The sequence below is a fragment of the Myzus persicae genome, unplaced genomic scaffold (genome assembly GCF_001856785.1).
Source record: "Myzus persicae strain clone G006 unplaced genomic scaffold, MPER_G0061.0, whole genome shotgun sequence".
In the NCBI taxonomy this organism is placed as follows: Eukaryota; Metazoa; Arthropoda; class Insecta; order Hemiptera; family Aphididae; genus Myzus; species Myzus persicae.
The window spans coordinates 517390-539830 of NW_019101135.1; the positions used below are offsets into that span (position 1 = coordinate 517390).

Consider the following 22441-nt stretch of genomic DNA (forward strand, 5'->3'; position numbering starts at 1 on the left):
AAGTTTTAACACTTGTGTGGTGTAATGATAATGAGGGCAAAAATAATAATAAAAATAATAAATAATAATGGCAAGGTAAATCGTTTTGTTCCTCGCTTACCTGATTGTGGTACTCTATGCCCATGCTGAGCGTGTTGATAAGTATTGCTAGCAAAATGCACTGCTGGAATCGTCTGTGGTTGACAAGGAGCTTTATACACTCTCTCAACAGGGAACAACCCACCAGACAATAAATCTGCAGGCAACCCACCGCGTCGGTGAGGCACGCTTTGTTTTTACTCTCCAAATGGTCATTGTCCATCATCAGTTCACCGTCCGATTGCTTGTCCATCTGTGCAGAGCGATGACGATTGGTAAGGAGGAGGGGGTAAAAAATATGATAAGTACACGATCGATAAAAATAAAATGAAATTATTGTTAGGTATTATTACTATAATATGTCGTTCCGATCACGGCCTTTCACCATTTCGGAACGTTTTGTATATCGGGGCGGGTTAGATAATATTATTTATTAACTCACGAGTGCGTGACGTTTCGTCCTATTATTGTTCCTGTGGTGGTTGTTGTTGTTGTTATGAATGTTACTGTTGTTGGCGGTGCGATTCACATTTTGCACTATGGTCGCCACGGAGGCACCCCCAGTTTTGCCGAGCGCCTTAAGTAGGGACGTCAGGGCTGATTGTCCAGTGGGCAAAGCTGCCGACAGGGCTCCGCTGATCGCCAAAAGTTCTTGGCACGTCATGTCCTGGTCGTCCGGGTCGGCTGCGGCGTTGTTCTATAACATCAAGTTATTACAATTATTATAATTTTACAAGCGCGTACCTACAGTCATTATCGTTTTTATAAATTATAATGATTTATTATACATAAGTACTGGGTGGCGGGTGCCAACCCGTCCACCAAGTATGTCCTCGTCAAAAATGAGTATTGTAATTAAAACATTAAATTATGATTTTAGAATATTGTTATTGCATTAGAAAGCTTTTTTAGTTATTATGATTTATAGTGTGTTTTTGGTTTACACATACTAAAAACAGAATAACAACAAATGAATGTTAAAATCTGGAGATAATTTATGCAAATATTTTAAAAGTAATAAAATGATTAATATTGTAATTAAGTACATACTTAACATTTTAAACAGTTTTAGAAATCATATAAAATACGGGTTGAAGGCGCGCAGTTCAGTATAAAATGTAGTCAATGGTCGGGTGAGAACTAACACTTTGAGACTGATATGAACAGGTCATAATAATATTATAATGTACTAGTATTTTGTATTATAATTAGTACTAGGAGAATACATCTACTTAAATCATGCTTCATTACTACATAATACATACATGCTAAATAATTAGATACTAACTTCTGTAATTAATGTATAGGTATGCAACATACAATGTTTTTTAAAAATCACGACAAGAATGTCAATAACAATATATTTTTGCGACCGAGTTCGTGTTCGCTGTTTTCAAATGGTTACAATCACTTATTAATTTCGTGCATTCTCGTTTTATTTTTTTTAGTGTATCGTGCATGCATATTTTTCGATATTCAATAATCACAATAACTGTAGTTTTATTATGTAATTTTTTATGTGTCTGCTGTGAAACGGCAAATGATTTCGATGTGACTCGGGGATGGTGGTGGTCAAAACCAAGTTTATCCAATTATGCAAAATTTACAAATAGTAACAAAGTCGTTGGCGTTTACGGGGTCTTGGCACGTATAGTCAACAATGTTAAACGAGAAGTGCGCGCAGAACTCGTCTCCGCCACCATAAACACCACTCGTCAACATCTGAGATGCCAATGTTTGTGTATTATGTACTAGATTATAAATAACATTATGTACATCAACGAATTTGTAAATTATTTACTGAGTGATTCATCAAGCAAAATATTTTTTCCTTTAAAAATAAATTTATTCATCTTCTTATCTACTTCTTGGAATTTAAATAATATTATATTCTTCTAAATTAAAGATTAAACTATACTTTGAACTATTGAGATTTCTTATACCTTTTAAATAGTGTGTTGTGGTGAAACAAATTTTTTTTGAAACGAGAACCAACCTTTTTTTGATGTATATAGTTAAAATTACTTTTACTTATACTACTACTTATACTTTTTTGAAAATAGTTATATAATAATATATATATATAAAACGAAATTTGAACGAGTGTTTTATGGTTATTAAACTTTGTGTGGCAAGGAAAATATTTCCACGATAATGGGTTTGAAATATATGAGGGCTTCGATGATTTTAAAATGTAAGTTCCTAATTAATTTTAATCTACCAACATTAATTTATAGTTTGTTACGATTCAAGTATACTGCATACTAAATCCATTATTACAATTTATAATTTATGTTCATAAGGGAAATTATCCTAAGTATATACTTAACAATAACTTATAAACTACTCTATCGAATTTAGAATTAGATATATGTATAACAATTTTCAAAAAAATACAGTGTCTAACAATTTACTGTAGAAAAGTTTGGCTATCATTTAAGTTTGTATCGACATTGGACACTTCTTCATTGGTCTAAAAATTCTCTATAGTTGAAAATATTATGGTTCTTAAATGTACTTAAAAGTTTGAAAAAGCAAAAATTTGAATATTTTTTTCATTAAATAAAAAAAATGGTGGTTGGCATGCTAGTTAAATAGCTTTGTATAATATGCGATTGAAAGAGGGGGATGGTTCAGTTTATTTAAATGCAGTGTTTGTGGATTTTAAATTTATAGCGGATTATATTGTACTTAGATTTCGAGAAAAGTTTTTTTTATATTCTCTTGATGCCATCGGTAAGCATCAATAAAAAAAAAATAAAACTGATATAGGAAGTAAGTACATTGTTTCCTCGTGATAAAAATGATATTTCACCTCTTTAATAGAAAATTATCATAATATGGCATAATATTATTTCACGGTCGAACAATGTTAAACGTATATTATACATTAACGACTACCAAAATAAATTTCCCCAGAGTACAGAAATATAATACGTTTAATATTTAACCGGCTTTCAGTGAGCAATATATTAATAATTCCTCCGAAAACTCACGCTTATTTCTGAGGAGTACAGAAAAAAAAATTGGTCGATTACAAATAAAATGTACGAAGTAGTGTGATTGTAATAACATATTAATATAATATCAAAGCGTCGTTTGTGCGACGAAAACGTGAAAACGGTTTCATCGACGAACACAAGCCGAAGAAAACGTTCTGTGCGTACAGTGAAATAATAATTATTGTATCAAATAAATATGGCAATGGTTAGGGATATTTTGGCACGAGTGCTAAATATCAGTGATGCGTCATAAGTAATCGATTATTTCTCATAAAAACTGTTTTTCTCTATCAGTGGCGATACTGATTTTAAGTAGGTTTTGATTTGCTTAAATTTTTAAGAATCACATGGATTGAATTGGAAGTGTGACATTTGGTTTTATATAATGGGTGGTACTACTGTAGTTTAATATAGTGTACTGAGATATAGAATACGAACAGTCTTATAAAGTATTTGAGAAAATATATTAACATACTTTTTAAATTAAGAATTTCAAACAAGGTATTTTTAAATAAAAATTTAATACTTGATCGTCTTTATTTCAATACAATATGCATTTTTTTTTCAGAAGTGAAAAAGTAAAATAATTTAATTTTATATTTTTATAGTCTCCTAAAATATACTCGAAAAGCAATTACAATTGTTGATTATTTTCATCGAAGCCTATAATTAGTATAATACTGTGAATTGAAAACTACAAGTTACTGGATACAGGTTTTGTGTATATTACATGTGTGTATATATCATACCTATATGCTTATATAAATATTAGGTACTCTAAGGAAGAAAATGTATAAAACTTAATTAACGAAAATAATATTATACATTAGCACAGCTGCAGACGGCATTCCACGAATTTATACAAGTAGGTAAGTACAGTTTAAGATATTTTTCTAAACATTTAAACAATCTGTCCACTATTGCCAACACTGTTATCGTAAGGGTAATGGCACTGGAAAAAAAATATTAACTATTATATTGTAATAGGAAATTTAAAAAACTATATTCAGATGAGTATTCGTATATTTCGTTTTTTAATACTGTTATTGACGAAAGTAATTGAAATACTATTTAAAAACTTTTTAAGTTTTTAATTATTTTATCACTCTATTTAAATACAAGTGAAAAGTATATTTTTACAAGATAGTAGTATAGTACACCAAGTTATGTGGCATAATATCTTAGTTCGTGATGTTGGTTATCGTAAGTACGCGGGTGAACCGGATGCGCGCGTTATGATACATCAAAATATGTTTCCGATATGTAGACCTCACGCGATATTCAGCTAAAAAATTATGCACCGACAATTATCATACAAGTACTATAATTTGTGAAAAACGATTCGCGAAAGACAGACTTCTCGAGGCGGCTTCTTGAAGTATTACTTGTTTCTTGTGCTTCTCACTTTTCGTTCTATACACGGTCGATCGTCGTCTACGGCCGTTTTCAACACGACATGGGTACCACCACCACGATACACAAAGTATATACAGTGATTTGGTCGTAGTCGTGCGTGCGTGAATATACGAGTTTCTGTGATTCGTGCACGTGTACGTGTGTGGGTGTGTGGGTGTGTGTGAGCGTGCGTGGGTGTCAGTGTGTGTGCGTGTGGTATTTCAGTATTTGCGGTTCTGTGATTTACCAGTGCTACTATGGTGGTACTGGCGGAGGTAGCAGACGTGTTCCACGCCGTCGTCCCTTCGATCGTCTGTGTCGTCTTCTCGGTCGAACAAAGTGCGACGTTTGCCGAGGCAGTGGCGGCGGAGGTGGTGGTGGTGGCAGTGGAGGCAGTGGACGTCGTTACCGCAGCGGACGAAGCACCGGCATCGGCGGCGGCAGCTGCAGCGGCAGCAGCGGCGGCAGCGGCAGCGGCGGCGGCGGCAGTAGTGGCGGCGGGACCACTCCTGGTAATTAGTTCGTCGCTGAAAGCCACTACGACGCTCCGTCTCCTTGACACGATTCCGCCGTTGCTGGATGTCGACCCCGGACTTAGGAGGTTCCCGCTCTAGAAAAGGAGCAACGGTGGGAAAAATTAAAAAGAAAAAAAAAACCCTAATTTTTTATTCGGGTCAAGTGTGTGTTGCCCTTCACCACTCCCTCCCCCGCATCAAAGGGTCGCGGGGCGTTGCAGGGAAACACATAAATAATTACATACACACACACACATTATATCTATGTGTGATTCGTACGCCACTGCCCATCAAACCCCGTCACTGTCGTCGTCGTATATATTATTGTTGTGTAATATATTATATTGTATGCAAAACCACCACCGACACACGTCACTCACTCTCCCGCGCACCCACACATACGCACACACATATAAGCACACGCAATTATTATTTTGGTCCACTTTAGTACTACTGTAGGAAAATCGTTTTTATAACTTTAAAGTTAGTACCTACACATTATTTTAATAATATTATGTTATCGCGTATTCTATTGTGTAGACAGTATAGATACATGTAGTACCTACCTATATAATATAATATAACATGCATGTGTGTTAAAACTCCTTAAACTTGAATTAAAAATTATTTAAATAAAAATCTTTTTTTTTTTATTTGAAAAAATTACAATATTTACAGTAAGAATTTCTGGTTACATAATATATTTAATCAACATAATGAGCATATAAACTTGAGAAGAAACCTCCCTGAGATTGCTTTTAGGCAATCCCACAAATAAATATAAATATAGATTCAAAATAATATTTAAAATTTTTGTCAGTAGGTACTTACTGTTTATTGGTCTATGCGAGCTCTTCAGGACCAGAATATGTCTACATAGGTGAGTGTTTTTTTGGTAAGATATATTTTATAATGTTATAACATTATAAATTTATATGATATGATGTGATAAAATATTTTTTAAATTGAGTCACGACTGTCAACCATTTATAACATACCCATGGAGTTTAAGTATAAACTTGGTTTTTCAGTATCTATCTTATATTTTTAAATTTTAAACTACAATACATTAAGTATTTAAAGTGTATTTGAATCACAAAAATGGTATTTACATACTTCAATAGTACGCCAATATATTTTATTATGATATGTTTAATCTTGTCAAATGTATACGTGCGGTTCATGCGATAATACTACATAATAATTGTAATATGATATATAACGACCGATTAGTGACGACTACTGTATAGTGATGTTATTATTTATTAATACTTAATAATAATAACAATAATAATAAATTATATATCAATACTCTGTTTTTAGTTTTAACTACGTTTTAAGGTTTTCTACGCCAAAATACGACGACCATAGCGTTTATCCTTGTGTCGTGTCTATAGCTGTTAGATTAATGGTTTATGTGAGTACAGACTAAAACATATAATATTGATGGCGTCGCGGAGTTAAAAAATAAAATTAAAAGTAAAAAATAAATTCGGTGGCAAAATCGTATTATATTTTTTACGTACGATCCGTTTTTTAAACGTCCTATTATAATAATATATACCTTCGTAAAATGATATTCAATTATATTTTTACGAACTCGAGGCGTCGTTATTAATTATTATCATTATTATCATCGATGTTGATAAATTGTGAACATTATCGGGAAATTGTATGCGTTATCGGAAAATCGCTTTACGCTATCGTTTTCACTGCTGTTTGTTTGCAAATGTCCGTTATTTATCGTGCATAATATATTCAGACGTTTAACGCGATACAAAAGAACACAATCTTTCGAAATGTATCGAAATAGCTGAATGAAGCATATATTATATTTTATTTTATTAGTTTTACATAAGTTAAGTTTCGTAAACGATGTAGCACAATAAATATTACATGTGAGCGTTGCATTTTGAAAACTTTTTTGCAAATACATTTTAAATTATTATTTCGAGTTTAGATTCATTGAGTAGGTACCTAAAATAGAGGAGTTTCAAGCTTTTGAGTCGTAAATATTATTGGTATAAAATAATGTTTTATCACGTAAAACGTTTAATGTGTCATAATTAACTCCGAAGCCCATAAAAATGGCAATGATACGATAAAAGATAAAATTATTATTTTTATTTAAAAAAAGGATGCAATTAAAAATATTTAATAGTTTGCAGTACCTAAGTATTATAATTTTATTATAATTGCGTCTCACTACTTACCGAATCGATTTGAGCGTTATCCATAAACCGGAGCATTGGCTGAGATGATTCTTCATCACCATTTCTTGCTCCATTTCCGTACTTATTATCGTTTGTTTCTATAAAATTAACTGTTTTTATGCTTCTATTAATATTGTTCGATAATGTTTGAAAAAAAAAACTTAAAATTGATTTATTAAACCTTATTTTTTTGGTTTCACATAAGTTTGTCAGTTTCTGAGTAACGTTTTGGGTCTCAAGAGACAAATTGGTCGGGTGTGAAACTTTCGTATATTAATCAACGTTTGTATAGAACAACTTTATTTATAACGTTTTCCTCATTTAAGTCTGGCTAAAAGTTTGATCATTCTATACAGTACCTACCTATAATAATGTTTCTTTTTTTAATATTGAAGTATTCTTGGAGCATGTGTAGTATACAAAAAATTTATACACTAGAGTAATTTATGAAAGGAGATAAGAAACTCTTAAATATCAAAATTGTTTCATACCAAAAGTGATACAAATAATGTTTATTTTGTAACACTGCAGTTAAATTCTTGTTTTATAGCAAAAATGTTTTATAATACTTGGACTAAATTAAGTTTTTTAGATTAAATTATTGTAGCTACAAAAATAATTGTAATTGTAATATTAGCTATGATGGTAATTTTTGTAGGTATATTCAATAGAATCATACTATCATTCAATTCCGGACAGTTAAAGTGTTGTCTTATTCTGAGTTTTCATGTATTTAATTTTCACTTGAATAATGTTATCGGTGTACACAATTTGTTTGTAAAAATATAACTGAATAAGATAGTAAGATAATCCTAGAAAAAATAGACCCTTTTCACTTTTATGAAACGTATTTCATTTTATTTAACAAAGTTTCAAATATTATATTATTTCTTATACCTTACAATCTGATCTCTTGAACTCATCCGTTTTACTTAATATTATATTATAATGTTTAAATGTAAAGTGATAATAAAATAATGAACGATGTTGTACTAAGGCTAAAATATACATAATTGGTTCATATTGTATACTATTCATTTCTAAGATATAGGTATGATTTAATTAACTTCGAAACATTTAGAAATTCGTTGGAAAATCCATTTAATTTGATATTATTTTAGGTAAATACGTTGGCGGCCACCTCTTCGTATTTATTGTATTTTTCTTCAGAAATTCAATTACGTGTAAAACACTTTTACATTTTTTTCCGGTGGCTCGGAGGTACAACGGCGGTTCGTACGTATTGTCTGCTGATCAGAATTTATAGAAGAAAAAAGTACACCTACCGGAATATAATGTAGTCCCTACATAAAACTATTGTTGAAACAAGAGAAAGATACAAAAAAAAAAAAAATGAATGGGATTAGATTTTGAAAAAAATAACAACTCTTGTTCATATTATTGTTACTATTATTTTTTACAGTATTTTTTGACGAGGTAATAATTTATGATGCTGATATAGTAACTGTAGTTTTTTAGATACATTACGAAGGTGATAATTTTATAATATTAGTGATCGGTTAACAAACAAAATATTGACGGTGAAATGTGATTACGGTAGATACTTCTGGTGCAGGATCGCGGGCAAATACAAATTTATGAAGGCTCATCGACTTTGCTCGTCCATTATCGTCATTGGCGCCGTCGTTATTACTATCATTGGTATAGGTACCCACTACCCATATCCTATTATTTATTATTGTTGTTATCATTCATATCGCTAGAGACGACGTCTCGTCTTTTTTCCCTTACCGTTTTTGTCGTTGTTATTAGTGTTGAGCGATAGGAGCGCGACGGTGGTGGCGCTCTGCCGCTGCGCCTTTTCCTCCCTTTCGGTCTGCCGTCGCAGCATCCATACCCGATACTTTTTGATCAGTTTCCGCTTGCCTCGCCTCCACAGATGAGCGACGTACCTGTCACACGCACACACAAAGTGACATTTTTAGATCATTAATATTCGCACGCTGCCTGTGAACGAGATGGGCGAGAACGGCGCCCCGAACACAGGCATACGCGAGTTGTTGGCGGGGATGAGTGGGTTATGCGTTTTGGATGCGTGTAGTCGGTGCGGAGGGACAGGGTTGCTGGGTGAAAGCGTAGTAATCGACGACGTGGAGGGCAGTGATCAACGGTGGAGGGTGGTGATCGACGGGTGAGCGGGAAGGATCGACGGTGTCGTCGTCCTAAGCGGAGAATAGCGCTGGTTGCGGAGGTTGTGGCAAAGGTGATAGTGGTAAGGGTGGTCAGGGGGTGAAATGTAAATTAATGAATTGCTCTCGCAACTGGTGTGGCTGCCTCTCAACCCTCTCGTATTTATACTGGTGTAATGTACACTGAGAGCCTAACCACCGACGCACACGGCTCTTACAATAATAATAATAATAATAATAATAATAATAATAATATTAACCAATATTATAGTAAATATTATTTCTGTCATACGCATAATATTAGTGTAAAATGTACATATACCACACCTGGTAACTCGTGGTATATTTTGTTTCTTATAGACACCACCACCAGCAGTACAGATCCGAGAAAAGTAATATTTTTAGTTTAATATATTCAAATAACGACCAAGAAAACGTAGTTATTTAGTCATTTATTTTTTTCAAACTGTTTATATTTTTTTCCAGTTATGAACATTAAAATCTTTGATATATATATCGACTCAATAGTATAATAAACGACCTCACAATTTTGTTTAACCCGAGTACTATGAGCTACTTAAAAAACTTAAAGAGTATACAAACATACAGTTGGTCACGTGTGTATGCCAATGAGACCAACTTTTATTTAATGATATTGATTTATTTTTGGAAATATTACAAGTTATACTTAATATTTTTATAGGTGCTGTCTTCCAATCTGCTCAGGAATAAGTCTGAGAAAAAGTTTATTTTTACCAGAAAAATATAAATATCCTTTTTTGTACTCACATTTTCATTCTTTGAAATGTGTATTTATTTACTCATCTTAGATATTATAATTAAAATTGTAAACCAGAGCATATTTTCAAACCATGTTTATGTCCAGACTTGTAAACTCATTGTCTTGCCTAAAACTATAATAATATAATATAATATGCATTGCATAATATTATGTTAATTGATTAAGAAATTGTTTTGGGATACATCTCAGAGTCGTCCTCAACAAACTAGATATTCCAAAATCTAAAACTACGTTTTTACAAAATATTATATTTGAGTCTTTATCGATACTATATTATTATATTCGTTAAAATCGTGACAACCACTAATATGTTTTATACTGTTGGCGTTTAAACAATGGATTTCAATAACGACAAAAACCTACTACCTATTACATTGCACGTCTAAAATATTTTGTTCGTGTACAAGCCTTTGTAACATTGTGTAATACCATGCCGCATATTATTATTATAGGATGTTTTTTTTTATACAACCGTTGCGAATAATAATTACTCAGGTTTACACATATTATACACTATACAGTACAAAATAGACCTACTTGTAGGTACGAGTACGATCATAATATATTCTTGTATCACAACTCTAAAAGAATCGATATGCTTGCGAGATTTCAAATGTGAAACAACAACCACAACTATATTAGATTATTTTCCTTACACAATAATATTATGGACAACTTTTTTTTTGTTTCAACTTGCAGAATAATAATATATGATGGACTTTTTTGAGACCAATGCATCAAACTGTAATGGCATAATTCAGCGGAACCTCCGTATCTCGAAGTTTCTGTACATCAGTTTTTTTGCAGTCCGATCATTTGAGTCATTTAATTATTCGCATATTTTAAATTCACTTAAATTATGTTATGTCCAATTTTTCTTTGACCCCTTAAGACTTTACCCCCTAACTTTGGCCCCCTAACTATGAAGTTTCATTGTATTATGTATAGGTCACTTATATTTTTGTCCACTCTTCTCTACTACCGACTACCTATTGACTAGTCACTTTTACTCGGAATGAAGATATGATAATTAAACATTATAAATAATTTTTTTATAAATAATGTTCCCAGTCGTTTTTCTAAAAAGTTAATTTTCACTTCTATTATTTTATGCATTCGTTCATTTGTAACCTAACTTTCATTACGTACCCCATGCCCATCATGTTCTATCGTGTTATTCTAACATTGTTTTTAGTAACTATTTCGCGATGTGTTATTTTATTTCTTTTAGTAGGTAGTAGAATATTTACCTACCCCACACTCATTAATTAAAAAACGATTCATTTTTACAAAATACTTTTTTTCACATAAATTGAATTCATTACTCAACTACATTTTTAAAAATAAATAAATCGTTTACTATTTATTATCGCTATACATTTTTAGTTTTCTATTCTACAGCGGAATATTTTTTTTTATATTTACTTTGGTACTTTGGTACATATAAAAATGTATTTGACTTTGAACATATTTTTATTTAGTTATAAGTACTTAATTTGATTTCCTTAAAATTATGTTAAAACGTTTAAAGTATGTGAAATGATAAATGATTTACGTTAAAACAATCTTTCTGTATAAAAAATATTTAATAGCACATGTTTTAAAAAATCCAATTAGTGAAGATTATTATTTAAAAAAAATATGATTAAAATCAAATAAATAGGTATTTATTTATTATCTTCCAATTAGGTATTGCAAAATGTAATCACTAACTATCATGGATAATTGTGCTACTTATTTGTTATTACGTTGAAGTATCGTGGTTTATAATATTACTTATGCCAGATTAAATATTTTCTACAAACTACGGGATTATTTATTCAACGATTTATGTTTATTTATCATACATATTCATTATTCATGATAGGTAGTCGTGAATAAAATGAATCATAGATTTAGTAAAAATATGTTTTGAAGTATATTTTCCTTTGACTTTATAAATCATAGAATACTTAATAATTTATAGATACTTATTTTATTCTTAAGTTTTTTGTCATATACAATATTCAGTGCACTTGAATTTTTTAAACAAATTTTGCATTTATCAGTTTTTATTTTGTTATATAGTTTTTATTTCTTGAGTTATACACAATCTGCAAATAATATATTATTATGTAAAAATATATGATACTGAACTTTTTTTTTGTGTATAAAAAAATAATTAAGAATTTTCACTCCCTTATAATTATTACCACGCTACAAAATGATTGAGCACTCCTAGGTTCAACTTATAAAACGAATTCATAAGTCGTTTCACTGCAAACACTAGGTAGGTATATTTCCTGAAAATTTAAATATTGATTTTTCTATGTTGTATGCTACCGCTCGTCCGTGAAATTTCTGAGAATGAAATATTTCACCAAAGTGGAAGAAATCCTTAACGATTTTTTTAGGATGACTTTTATTCAAAACGTATAATGACCTATGCAGACATTTAATACAATTTACAGGAGTGAAAAAACTGAATTCATTTACCAGTGGTATACCAATAGTATATCACTTTGAGGTTGAATACTCAATATTATATGATTTATCTTACCACCTACATATTTAACACCTTGAGAGAATTACCGAAATAAAACCCTCGAAATACAAAAAAAAAAAATAATACGTTTTCACAATTCATCAAAAAAGATACACATTAATTGTAAGCAAATATTGTTTCCATTGTTATTATTTTTCGACATAACACTACCACTCCGTCTCTCAGGAGAGTAATATATGTATATGACAATATAGAATATATAATATTTCTCTTGACGATTGTTATTACTTATTTCGTTTTACGTGATACACAGATAAAATTATACATAGATATTATTTGTATGTTGTTAAAAATGTACAAACAAGTACCTACACAAGTTATTATTATTATTTTTTTTTTGTTTTTTATTGGAGCAAAATTTGTGTTCGTTCTTATTGTATGAATGAGCTCGATCACTTTATTTTTTGCCTCCAGTATTTTCTCAGAGAGGTAAATAATATTATGAAAACTATTATAAACTAGGATTTGATTCTTTAGAATAAATAGAGATATTTTTTTTACCTTAGCTCTTTATTTTACCCTAATCCTAATATAATTATTTAAGGTCAAGCAGATTACATTGATTTGGCTTTTATTAAAAAGTTTTCAAAGAGGGTATTATAATAAATTGTAAGCCCGTATTTGTTTATTTCTTTTTTGTATATATCAATCTTCTTACATCTTGTACACCACTGATCCTTTGGCCAATTCTGTTATAAATCTGATAATTTGTTCTTTATTAATTTACTTGTGTTTTGTAGTTTAATCTGTATACAATTATGGATATCATAATTTCTGAAATTTAATAATTGGTATAAATATTTTTTTTATGTCTTTAAGACTTCCTTTTAAAGTATGACTGTACCTACCTCGATTTTTTTTCAATCATTTTTATTATACTTGAATCTTAAGCCAACTAAAATATAAGACATTCACTAACATTTCTTCACTTAAATCTTATACTTATTTCAAACACATATTGATAGCAAAATAATCTCATTAGAAAGTAATTAAACATCGTAAATGGAATTGCGCACATGGAAATCCACACAAATCGATCAAATTCCAATAATATTATTAATGACTGTACATTTTCACAAGTAAATCAGATTTATTTCGTTTTTCATTCAACAGAAATCGGAATCAAAACAAAATAATTAATAGAGCTGTGAACAATTTATGAGCATTTGCCAACAAACAAAATATTTTAAATTGCACTTGCTGCAAATTGCATGTTAATAGGTAAAAGTAACGTTTAATCACAAAGGAAATATCGTTTAAATTGTCCTCTGAATTAACATCACACTCATTAAGTTCATCCTCCTGTGACATTCGTGATATCCTGTTTGTATGTATTATACTTAACCTATAACATTTGTATGAGTTTCAGCAAAAGAAAAGTTCAAGCTAGGTAATTCTAGGTAATTCTCATTCATTAGAGCGTTGCACACCGATAAACGTGTTACGTGTTTACCTTCAAGATTAGTGTTTATTTGGCTACATTATATTCTTGAATAACCATTAGACCCGAATACAAAATTATGTTAATAATGCGCCAACACGTAATTTTACTATACAGATGCGTATCTAAGACTATCCTATTAAACTTTTTATCCCTTATTAAGCAAGTAAAATTATGTAACGAGGATTTCCACAAAAGTTTTTTAGCAAATTTTATTATTTCTCAGCTTCTAGATGTACCTATAGGTAATTTAAATATTTTGTTCTATTTGGTAACTATATACACTTATGCGAATTAACAAGTAATGTACCCTTAAATTATTTTTAATACAAACATTTCAGATGAAACAGTCTCTGTTTGTATTTGTTAAGTTAGGTATATATGACTTTTGCAACTATTATCCCGTTTGTAAATTTCTCTGAAAAAAGCTCGAAAATACACTTTAGGGCCGTTAATTGAACCAAAGCATCTAGGTCACCGTTCGATTACTTTGCCACGACTAATATACTCCGTAGGTATACTTTATTTCCGATTTCCAAATTGTTTAACTGACTGCGGCTGTCATACAACACAACTGCAGTTAAATTCAGTGTATTCCATTATATCTAGAAACCAACAAACCTACTAACTTAAAAGTGATGAAGAAAAATTATACAACGATTTTTTTTTTTAACCAAATTTTATTATTACTTATTAAACACATTTTTTGTAAGTAAAATTATTATAGTTTTAAACACTATAACTATTGTAGCGCTATAGTACACAGGGTGTGACAGAAATAACTGACCAATACAATATTTTTTGTTATAATCAATATTAAAATTTTTTTTTTTAATAATTAATAAACACTTTTGATATATGTATAATATACAGTTTTTCATTTTTACTTGAATTTTAAACTGAACATAACAATTTAAAAATTTGAAAATAGCTCATTTCTAAATCTGATTATTAAAATAATACTGTTGGTAAATATTTATCTAAGACAAGTAGTTTATTTGTATAAAATATTTTTAAATACCTATACATTTTTTCATAATAAATTAATTTGAAACGTAATAGCTGTTTTATAAATATTATTTTTGTCAATTATAATATGAAATTAATATATTTCTTAAACTTTTTATAATCCATAGAATACTAACAATTTTGGTCATACGTTTAACTATAGCATTAATTTTTTTTTCATATATTTCTAATGCACTCTGTATAAGTAGTTGTATACTACCAAGGCAATTGATATGATTATGAAGATCCTGAATCATACTTAAAAAATTATATATGATTTCGTGGAATTTATCGAATTTTGCTTAGACGTGCTATATTTTAATTTATAAATATACCATGTACATTCATTTGTGTTGTTAGCATCACCAGGCGTACAACAAATGGACTGCATTTTTGGCTTATCAGGCTGGCCTGCCGATCTGATGGCCTAAAGCCAAGGACCGATGGATGCTTTAAATCTCAATAGGACACAGGATGTAATTAAAACTCCCAAATCGCAACACAATTTATGGATGCCTGTTGTTAAAATTTACACGAACAGCAATATTTGATTGCTATAATAACTCTAAATAACTAATACAATTGTTTGTATGGTTATCAATAAAAAACTGACATCTAAATTATTCAGCTTTAGTAGGATTAGATGGTATAACATTCCGTCAACAATAATTAACTTTGATGAGGTGACTATTATAAATTATAATATGTTTACCAATTTGGAAGGTCAAAGAAATATTTTATTAGACATCGCCAAAGAAGATAAGCTTATTTTTATCATTTTTGCCTGATTTAAACTCTACTTAAAACACTTACTTAATTGGATAACTTACGTTATCTTAAAGCTTAAGACTTAATCACACTTTTACGCTTTAGGTATATACGAAGCGAAGTATTTGTTAACGAAGAAAAACATACAATTTTCCAAATTTTGATGACAAATAATGACAGAAGAATATTATTATACAATTACGTACTATGCTGCATGTAATAACATAAATAATATACCTAAAAAAGTAGTTGTCTACCACCAGCTATTTAATATTTTTAATGTGGGGGTCACTTGTTGGGAATGGTGGACGACCCCTGTACTTCTAGTCAATCCGGGCTAGGTATGCTTTTAAACAGCTAATTTAGATTTGTACATCTGTGACTGTGACAAATGCTTGTGTAAATAGCTTTAAAAAGAGTATTATTTATTTTGGCTATGGTCCAGTCGTCAGTAAACAGCGAGCTTACAATAAAACGTTTACACACTTGGTTATCGTGTGGCGAATAAACGAATAATGTTCAAAAGAAAACTTTTGTGATATGCATTGCTTCGAAGTTACTGTAACGTTTTATTGGGCCAATTTAGAATGTAATAGTTCGTATATCGACAGTTCAGTAAGTGTGGCTTTCATCAGTTTCCCAATCTCTCAATAGATGTTTAACGAACGGTTTCACATTTATTAAACATTTAATATGAGTGACTATATCATGATTTATTTACCATAGTTGTTTGACTGGGAAACGTGTCAACTATATATTTAAAATGTTTGCATAATCGTATCCCAGAAGGATCCGTTTTGAGATTTTTACCGCCATCGTCACATTTATTTTCCAAAACCATTCCTTAAATAACTTGTGTTTGTTCAAAGAAAAGTATGTAAGCAGCCTTGTTATCCATCAATGGAAAAAATACGTTTGAATTCTTATCTGATGAAATCTTACGGAAGCGGAAGAAACTAATTTGTAGATTATTATACATATATACTATATAGGTTAGGTAAATACGTAGGTATAAATACATTGGCCAGTTAAATCTATTGTTATTCGTCCACCATGAATAGGTATATTTAATATTATATGAAATATCACCATTGTTTTGTGTAGATAGGTAACAGCATTAGATAATAATAGCAAATTATATAATTTTTATTTTATTAATGATATAAAATATATACTTGGATATTGATCTAATATTGCTTCACGGATTACGATGTTTTAAAAACTTTTACCTCACAAAAAAGTTTTATTAAAAGCTATATTAAGTAGGTAGTATTAGAAACTTAATACTATATTATATATTTTTATTTTTTTTATTTTAACAGCTTCAGGGTTTCTTCAAAGTAATAAATAACAGTAGACGTTATAATATTTATTAATATATCTGTATTTGAATGAAAAGTTTGATTTAATTTATTTTTAGTTTAAAAATATTTTGATTATTTCATGAGTATAATTTTCAATCTGTAAACTTTGGGAAATATCAACTATTTTCAGATATAATATGAAATATGTATAGATAAAAAATAAAAATAAAAAATATAGATTTTGGATGTTTGATTATGCAAAATAGATATCTTTATATTTTTTAAATATTAATATTTTATAACTTGGTCACTTGTAACTTTTAATACTTGTTGTTTTGTAAAAGCTGTCAAAATCACAAGAATGGTTTTGTAGTTAAAAATATATAAAATGATTAATATCACCTAAATATTAATATAATTTGCTGAGGCATGATAATTAAACAGAAGATTCCTTATTTTATTTTTCGCACATACTTAAAATTTAAAAAAATTCGGATGTATAATTTTTTTACACATATTTCAAGTTCAAAATTGGATATACGTATGATTGGGAAACAGCAATATTTTATTTTGTTATCTTTCCTACACTATTATAAAAATAATTCATTTTATTTTATATTTTTATTTGACACTCTTTTAATTGCATTTAAACAGTGGAGAAATATATTAGAAATATCTAGAAACAAAAAATAAAATAAAATTTCTATTACCATTCAACATTCAACATTCTCTAGTTTATTTTTAAATTAAAATACATTTTTTTTTATTCAATATTATATGATAATTATAATACTTTTTCAATTAATTTTTTTAAATGTTAACCAAATTCCGTGTTTTGGCATCAACGTGAAAGCCCTTTTATAATATTTTAGAGGTATTTCTGTTTTTTTGCATGGAATTACTTCAAATTTGGTTAACATTTCGACTAAAGCCAATTTCATTTTAATCTCCGCAAATCGTTTTCCTAGAAATTTAAAAATTATATAAAATTATTGTATTTAAATAATCCGTTTAAAAATTTACCTAAACAAATTCGAGGTCCATCACCAAATGGGTAATAAATACCACTTGGCCGTTTAGCTTTTTCTTCAGATGAAAATCTTTCTGGAATAAACTTTTCAGGCTCCGTGTAATATTTACTATCGTGATGTATTGCATACGACGGAATTACTATTTTTTGGCCTTTTTCAATTATTAATGAATCGTTATTAAATCTATATGTTTTTGTGGCTTCTCTTAACAAAAAAACTAATGGAGGGTACATACGAAGTGTTTCTAAAAAATATAATGGTTATTTTATTTTAATTTAATCGTTTGATATATTTTTATTTATTATAAAATGCATACATAAAAAGTATAAATTACTGTCTTGGGACTGTAGACAGAAGTGAAAACTTCTACTTATAAATTTTGATTATTATTTAATATTAATTTTTATTATGGCATCACTTTATTTGAGCAACATAGTGACGCGGCTGTTACTAAATTCATATCGATGCCCGCCGTATAAGACATTTTACAGTAGTCGATGGGCATTGGGCAACCATACTATCTTATATAGCAGGGATGGTAAATCCATGGCACGCGTGCCCGAGATGGCACGTGAAAAGATTTTGTGGGCACGCGAAAATGTTTACTATTATATATTACATAATATATAATATTATAGATTATAGAATATAGGTAATAGGTAAAAATATTTTGAGCATACGGCTTTTATCGGTCATTTTTATGTACCTAAGCTAACCTTTTTATACATTAATTATATAATCGAATTATAGGTAATATAACAAAATATAATTTTTTTCACGGCACGCTCTAAAAAAAAAGCTAATTTTGGGCACGCAGGTGTCAAAAGGTTTGCCATCCCTGTTATATCGTGTTATATGAACTACTATATAACTATCCATTGACAAACTCGTACCCACACACTCATATATATATAATATATAATATATATATGTATACCTATATATGAATGTATGTGTACAGATATGTTGAATTGAAAGCGTAACGTTTAACGGTGTCACTTTTTCACACGTTTACTCCAATGATTCAAGCGGAGAGCAGACCCTCTCAAGAGAAGTTTTCACTCGAATAAATTGTTTTAAATTATTTTTCAAAATATTATAACCCCGATTGGATAATTGATCGAAAAATTGCAATTTTATTTTTCAAGTTTAAAAAAAAATTAAATGTACCAAAATTAAATTTGATAGATTTGATAATTTCAAAAAAAAGTAACATAACTTTTAATAAAATATCAGAATAATAAGATTAATTAGAAAGAACTGATGAGTGACGTGGGAAGTAATGATGTCAATAAACAGTTAAGTAAATTTACAATTAAATAAAATACATTCTACCTTATTAATAATTTTAAAAATTTAAAATAATTTAATGTTATAGAATAGTATCATAATAAAAATATTACCCGCTATAACCATATCCAAGTAATTAAGATCCATCAATAATTCATGGTTAATTTGTCCGTCATTTTTGGACAGTTTTAGATGAATCACTTGGCGTACTTTGTCTTGAATAGATTTATTTAATGCTAATTCATACAAGCAATAACTTAAAGTAGTTGGTGTTGTTTCAAAACCAGCAGCAAACATTATAAAAGCATTTGCTACGATTTGTGATTCGGTAAATTTTTCTACAATTTTATAAAATGTTTTACAATTATCGTTTTTTAAAAAATATTTTTAATGAAAATACTTATATCTTACCATGTTTAGGCAAATCTGTATTTAAAACTAAATCATTTCTGGCTTGCATTAAACAATTAACTACCTAAGTCATTTCTGACTATATTATTTTCAAGTCTATAAGTGATCGTCTCTTTAAACGCTGCGGGAAAAAAATCAGTCGCGTTCTTTGGAAAATCTTTCACTTTTGCGAATTTCAAAAGTGCTGGATTAATCAACACACACAATTCTCTGCAAAGTATTCTCAGTGAAGGCTTGAATAACAATTTACCGTACTTACGAAACGGGGATTCATCATCGTTTATGGCGTTCAGCTTGAGCCCAAAAGCGCAGGTGCCAATGACGTCAGTCGAATACTTTCCAATGATATCCCTTACCTATATTTCGTTGTTGTTTTTATTCAAATCTTTATCGATGTTTTTCATTAACGCATCGCTGCACTCTTTGATCTGATCGTACATTACCTTGAGTTTTCCAGACGTGAAAGCAATGGTCAATTTGTTTCTTATTGTTTTCCATTGAGGATTTTCCACGAAGAACAGGTTGTTTGACAACGGATTGGTCTCGAAATTGGTGTAAATTTCGCGGTCGGTGAACGACGAGAAGTCTCTTATCATCACGTCGTTGATTAATTCGGGATCGCGGACCAATAAATAAGGCGTCCTCATTTGAAAAAGTCCTCCATATTTGTGATCATCGAACTCGTTATAGATTTTAATGTAAAATTCCAACGGATGTTCCTTTCCTAAAGCTACATTCAAAAAGTTTCCAAACAACGAAATTGGTTTAATGTACGGTACGTTGAGCTTTTCCCATTTCTTAAATGTCGACAGAAATAATATGCAATTGTAACTATTATCGTACACGGCGTAATGATATTTATCCATATATTGGTGGTGAACATGGTTCGAGATGGTTTGAGCAAACTACGACTACGGTTCAGCGATGAATCAAGAGTGTATTATATTCCTAAAATGATTACTATAATGTAGTACGATTTGAAGTATCAGAGAGAACATACCGAAGTCTATTTTGAGTACCTATATTGTTATTGTCGTTTTTGGAGGGAGTTTCCGGTTTCTCCTACGCTTTTAATATGTTATTGTGTATACCAAATTACCGTCGTAGCCCAGTCCATAGATATTATATGTATGTGAAAAGTAATTTTTAAATATATGTATAGTTGGTACCTATAGTTTAATAATATCTATAATTATTTATTATTTAATTTCTTTTTTAAAGCAATTGTTATTTAGCTTTTTCAATAAAATTGTTTATTTACAGGCTAAACTAATGTGAAGTAACATATTAAAGATTCTGTCGCCCGTGAGCGACATTTGGAGACACAGTGACTGCTTATGATTAATTTTTCATGTTTCTGTACTTCTATATAATATTTATTATTGACACAAAATTAAAAATATCTGTCTTATGAGTTACAATTAACTAAATATAGTTATACATTATATTTGACAAACTTTTATGGAAGAGTTAGGGGTATTATAATACAACCAATATTGTATTACTAGTTGTTCGGCATTGCCCGTGCCAAAATTAAATATTGTGTTGAAAAAATGTGAAGTTCAGACCAAATATAATCTTAGTTATTAAATGTTTACCAAGAGTCAGTTTCTATCATTTTCATTATTTTCTCATTATTTTTAGTTTTATCGAAATTCCTAATTTTCCGTGCAACTTTTCCCAATTTTTCTTTCAATGACAACCTTTTTTGGACTATTAAAAACATTAAAAAAAAAAAATTGTCAAATTGTTTCAGCCGTTTTCAACTTCTCAAGTGTTGCGATTGCAAACAAATAACATTTCATTTTCATTTATATTTATATAGATATAGATTATTTTTACATTTTTATTACTTTTGGCATTTGTCTAAGATTTATATATTAAAACATTTCCAGAGACTCGGTCAATTCATTAGTGAAAATCGTACTAAAATCAGTTGAGTACCTACTTTTCAAGATGTTTTTTTTACAAAAAAGCTGCGTCTATATTATAATATATATTATAGATTATGTTTATAATGAATCGACGAGGCAATGCTGTTTTGTAGAGTTAAATATTTAATATTTTATATTGTAAAGGTATGGTTAGTTGTTTCTATGGCATATTTTTATAACGGTACAAGCCAGAAGGTAATTATAGCAATTTTTGGTATCGAATTTAGTATTTAGACAAAAAAGAAATCATTAAAAAAAAAAAAAACAATTTTCCACTTCAACCAAAAAATATCTCCCAATCGTAGATTTTGAACCAATATGACACTATGTCACTATTAATTTATAATTTTGAGTAATCGTATACATAGTTTTACTCTTTATAGATGTCATAAAAATAGTGTCACACGCTAATAAAAGTCGGGGAATGGAGGGCTATTGTCTTCTCAAACCCCTGCTCTATATCTATTTGAACAAGTATAAATATTATATTTTAAATTTTTATTTAATATAGTGATGATAAAAATATCAAAAAACAAAAAATATATTAAATAACC

General features: G+C 29.6%; 1 protein-coding gene and 1 pseudogene across 8 annotated transcripts in view; both read right to left on the reverse strand.

Moving 5' to 3' along the window:
• Positions 1-22441, reverse strand: part of LOC111027871 (voltage-dependent T-type calcium channel subunit alpha-1G) — a 262059-nt gene that overhangs the window by 42196 nt on the left and 197422 nt on the right. For 6 of the 8 annotated variants that reach the window (XM_022306344.1, XM_022306345.1, XM_022306348.1 and 3 more), the window contains 5 exons: positions 8956-9116; positions 7204-7313; positions 4723-5085; positions 521-775; positions 101-331 (listed from right to left, as the gene is read on the reverse strand). In XM_022306344.1, the coding sequence (XP_022162036.1) occupies positions 101-331; positions 521-775; positions 4723-5085; positions 7204-7313; positions 8956-9116 (1120 nt within the window). The remainder of the gene's footprint in view (positions 1-100; positions 332-520; positions 776-4722; positions 5086-7203; positions 7314-8955; positions 9117-22441) is intronic. The other 2 variants (XM_022306346.1, XM_022306349.1) reach the window with 2 other exon arrangements.
• On the reverse strand, positions 17986-22435 carry LOC111027873 (annotated as a pseudogene).